This window comes from Myotis lucifugus, unplaced genomic scaffold (genome assembly GCF_000147115.1).
Source record: "Myotis lucifugus unplaced genomic scaffold, Myoluc2.0 scaffold_347, whole genome shotgun sequence".
In the NCBI taxonomy this organism is placed as follows: Eukaryota; Metazoa; Chordata; class Mammalia; order Chiroptera; family Vespertilionidae; genus Myotis; species Myotis lucifugus.
Genome location: NW_005871395.1, coordinates 1,024,980 through 1,027,354, shown reverse-complemented (window position 1 = coordinate 1,027,354; position 2,375 = coordinate 1,024,980). Strand labels below are relative to the sequence as shown.

General features: G+C 55.0%; 1 protein-coding gene across 1 annotated transcript in view; it reads right to left on the bottom strand.

Annotated features, from left to right (window-relative positions):
- PNPLA1 (patatin like phospholipase domain containing 1) overlaps positions 1 to 2,375 on the bottom strand; it is a 34,766-nt gene that overhangs the window by 9,109 nt on the left and 23,282 nt on the right. The window contains exon 5 of the mRNA XM_014466582.2: positions 1,954 to 1,999. Within this exon, the coding sequence (XP_014322068.1) occupies positions 1,954 to 1,999 (46 nt within the window). The remainder of the gene's footprint in view (positions 1 to 1,953; positions 2,000 to 2,375) is intronic.

The window sequence follows — 2,375 nt, the reverse complement described above, 5'->3', positions numbered from 1 at the left end:
CGCGCGCGCACACACACACATCGTAATTGTGAGAGACAGGGAGGGAGAGAGAGGGAAGAATGGCAGGAAGGCAGGAAGGAGGGAAGAAGGAAAGAAGGAGGGTAGGTTTGGCTGGACAGGTCTGGATGCCATGTAGCTATTTTTAGACAGGGCGTCCTTTGAGCTCCAACCTCACTCAGCGCCCAGGTGCACAGCCCGTTTCACAGGTGTGTGTGTGTGTGTGTGTGTGTGTGATGTGGGTCCTCAAGCACACGGCAAGCAGGGGGCTGCTGCAGGGAGGCAGATGGAGGGAGACTTGCGGCAGCAGGAATAGTAAGGGGAAGGTGAGCCCTTAGGAGGGGGGGTGACCCTGTGGGTGCAGCTTCCTGTGGAGCTGACCACCCTCCAGTGGGCAGGAGGCTGGAATGGATTCGCCTTTTCCTTTCCCGATGGCAGGTGGGGATTAAAACCGCACTTACTCAGGCTGGGTGGGTCCCTCCCGCGCTCCCTGTGAAGGAGGCGGATCCAGCCCATCTAAACCCCAGGGCCTTTGGGTGGGGGCGCTGAAACCTGGCTGAGAAAGCCGCACTGGCAGATGGAAGCGGAAGCAACCCTGGCCGGTGGCCAGCAGGAGACAACTAGGGATGGTTCCAGGGCCCCTGGGAAATCCCGCCACCCTCCATATACTGCCCAGGTCGGGAATGGATGCTGAAATGTAGGGTTTCAGCCGTGTGCTTAGGACACCATTCATACCTGTGAACACGTCCACACCAGCTAAGGGGGAGGGGTGGGGGGAGGGCGCTGGGTTCCTCCCGCAGGCAGAAGGATGGGAGAAGGTGCTACTGAGAAACGGGGGACGCGTTCCCCAGGGCCTGCCCTGAGAGGAAGAGAAGGGAAAAGTTCTAGAGGAGAGGCGGGTATGGAGCAGCCTGGTAGCCAGGCTGAAACTGGGGTGTAGAGGGGTCTCCTGGGGCAGGGAATTGGTGTCCGCTCCAAGATCTGAGCCCCAAATCAGGGGGTCTCCCTAAGCCCCAAGTCCCCAGCCTACACCATCATTGAGGAGAGTGGAGGGGCTCCCCAGCTGGTAGCAGAAGGGACCCTAGGCCCCAGCCAGCCCCTCCTATTCCTGAGGCCCCGTCTCTACCCCCCCCCCATGACACCCCTCATGTTGTTCACCTTTTGGGTACTTGGGGCTCACTTTTCACAGCTGTCGCCTGTGCAAATGAGGATGGGGGAGTTGTCAGAGGAGGCAGGGCCAGGAGGAGTCTGTCCTGCCGAGGGGTGCGAGGAGGGGCCTGTCTCTGGCTCCGAGGGGGCAGAGCCTGGATTGACCACGGCAGGGACATGGGACTCTGCTGTCCTCAGCAAGAACCGCCAGCTATTGGAGAATGGTGCTGAGGCCTCTGTGGCTTTGCTCCTCTGATCTTCACGATAACCTCTGAGGAGGTTCCATGGTCAGCCCCTTATACAGATGGGAAAACTGAGGCCCCAGGAAGTTATCTACCTGCTCAAGATCACACAGCTGGGAGGTGTCAGGAATCGGGATCTAAACCCTTCTCACAGATTAGGAAACCAAGACTCAGAGAGGGGGAGTGGATTCCCTGAGCTCACACAGCTGGAGGGGAGGAATCCTGGCCCAGGCTGAGTGCCTCGGGGCCCCCATTCTCTCCCACCCCCACCCTTGTTGGGAGAAAGGACCCAGGAGAACGTAGAGTCAGGACAGTGGGAGCTTGGGAAAGCAGGAAGCAACTGTGAAGGGGAAAAGTGACTATATCCTGGGGAAAAAACCTCATTCAACACCTTAATCTCACTCTCAAAGTATTTCTTAAATCTGTACACACAACAAGTACAACACAGCATTGCTGATCATAGTGAACGTTTGGAAACTCAAAGGGATGATCAAATAGTTTTCTGCACAACCAACTGCCCAGAGGACAATCATGAAGATGCTGGGGCACTATGGGAAAAACTTACGGTTTTTACGGAAAACGCCCTTTGAGCCAGGAATCCCTTCTCTTGGAAATTAACTCTAAATATGGAAAAGCTTTTTTCTTTCCACTTAACAGAGACGTTTGCCATGACCTTCCTCATGTTAAAGCGTGTTATACATGTTATCAGAGTCCTCCTTCTACCAAATCACAGAGGACACACAGGTGCGGGGCCACGACCTCCAAACCAGCACAGGCCAGGGCTCCTCTCTCGCATGTGCTGAGCCGCACGTCCTTCAGGGCCTCAGATAAACATAAACCAGGACTTGTATGCATGCATATAAGCATAACCAATGGACATAAGACACTGGGGGGTAGGGGAAGCCAGGGGATTGTCAAGGGCGGGAAAAAAAAAAAGGAGACATATGTAATACTCTTTGTAATAATTTAAGCAATAAAAAAAAAAAA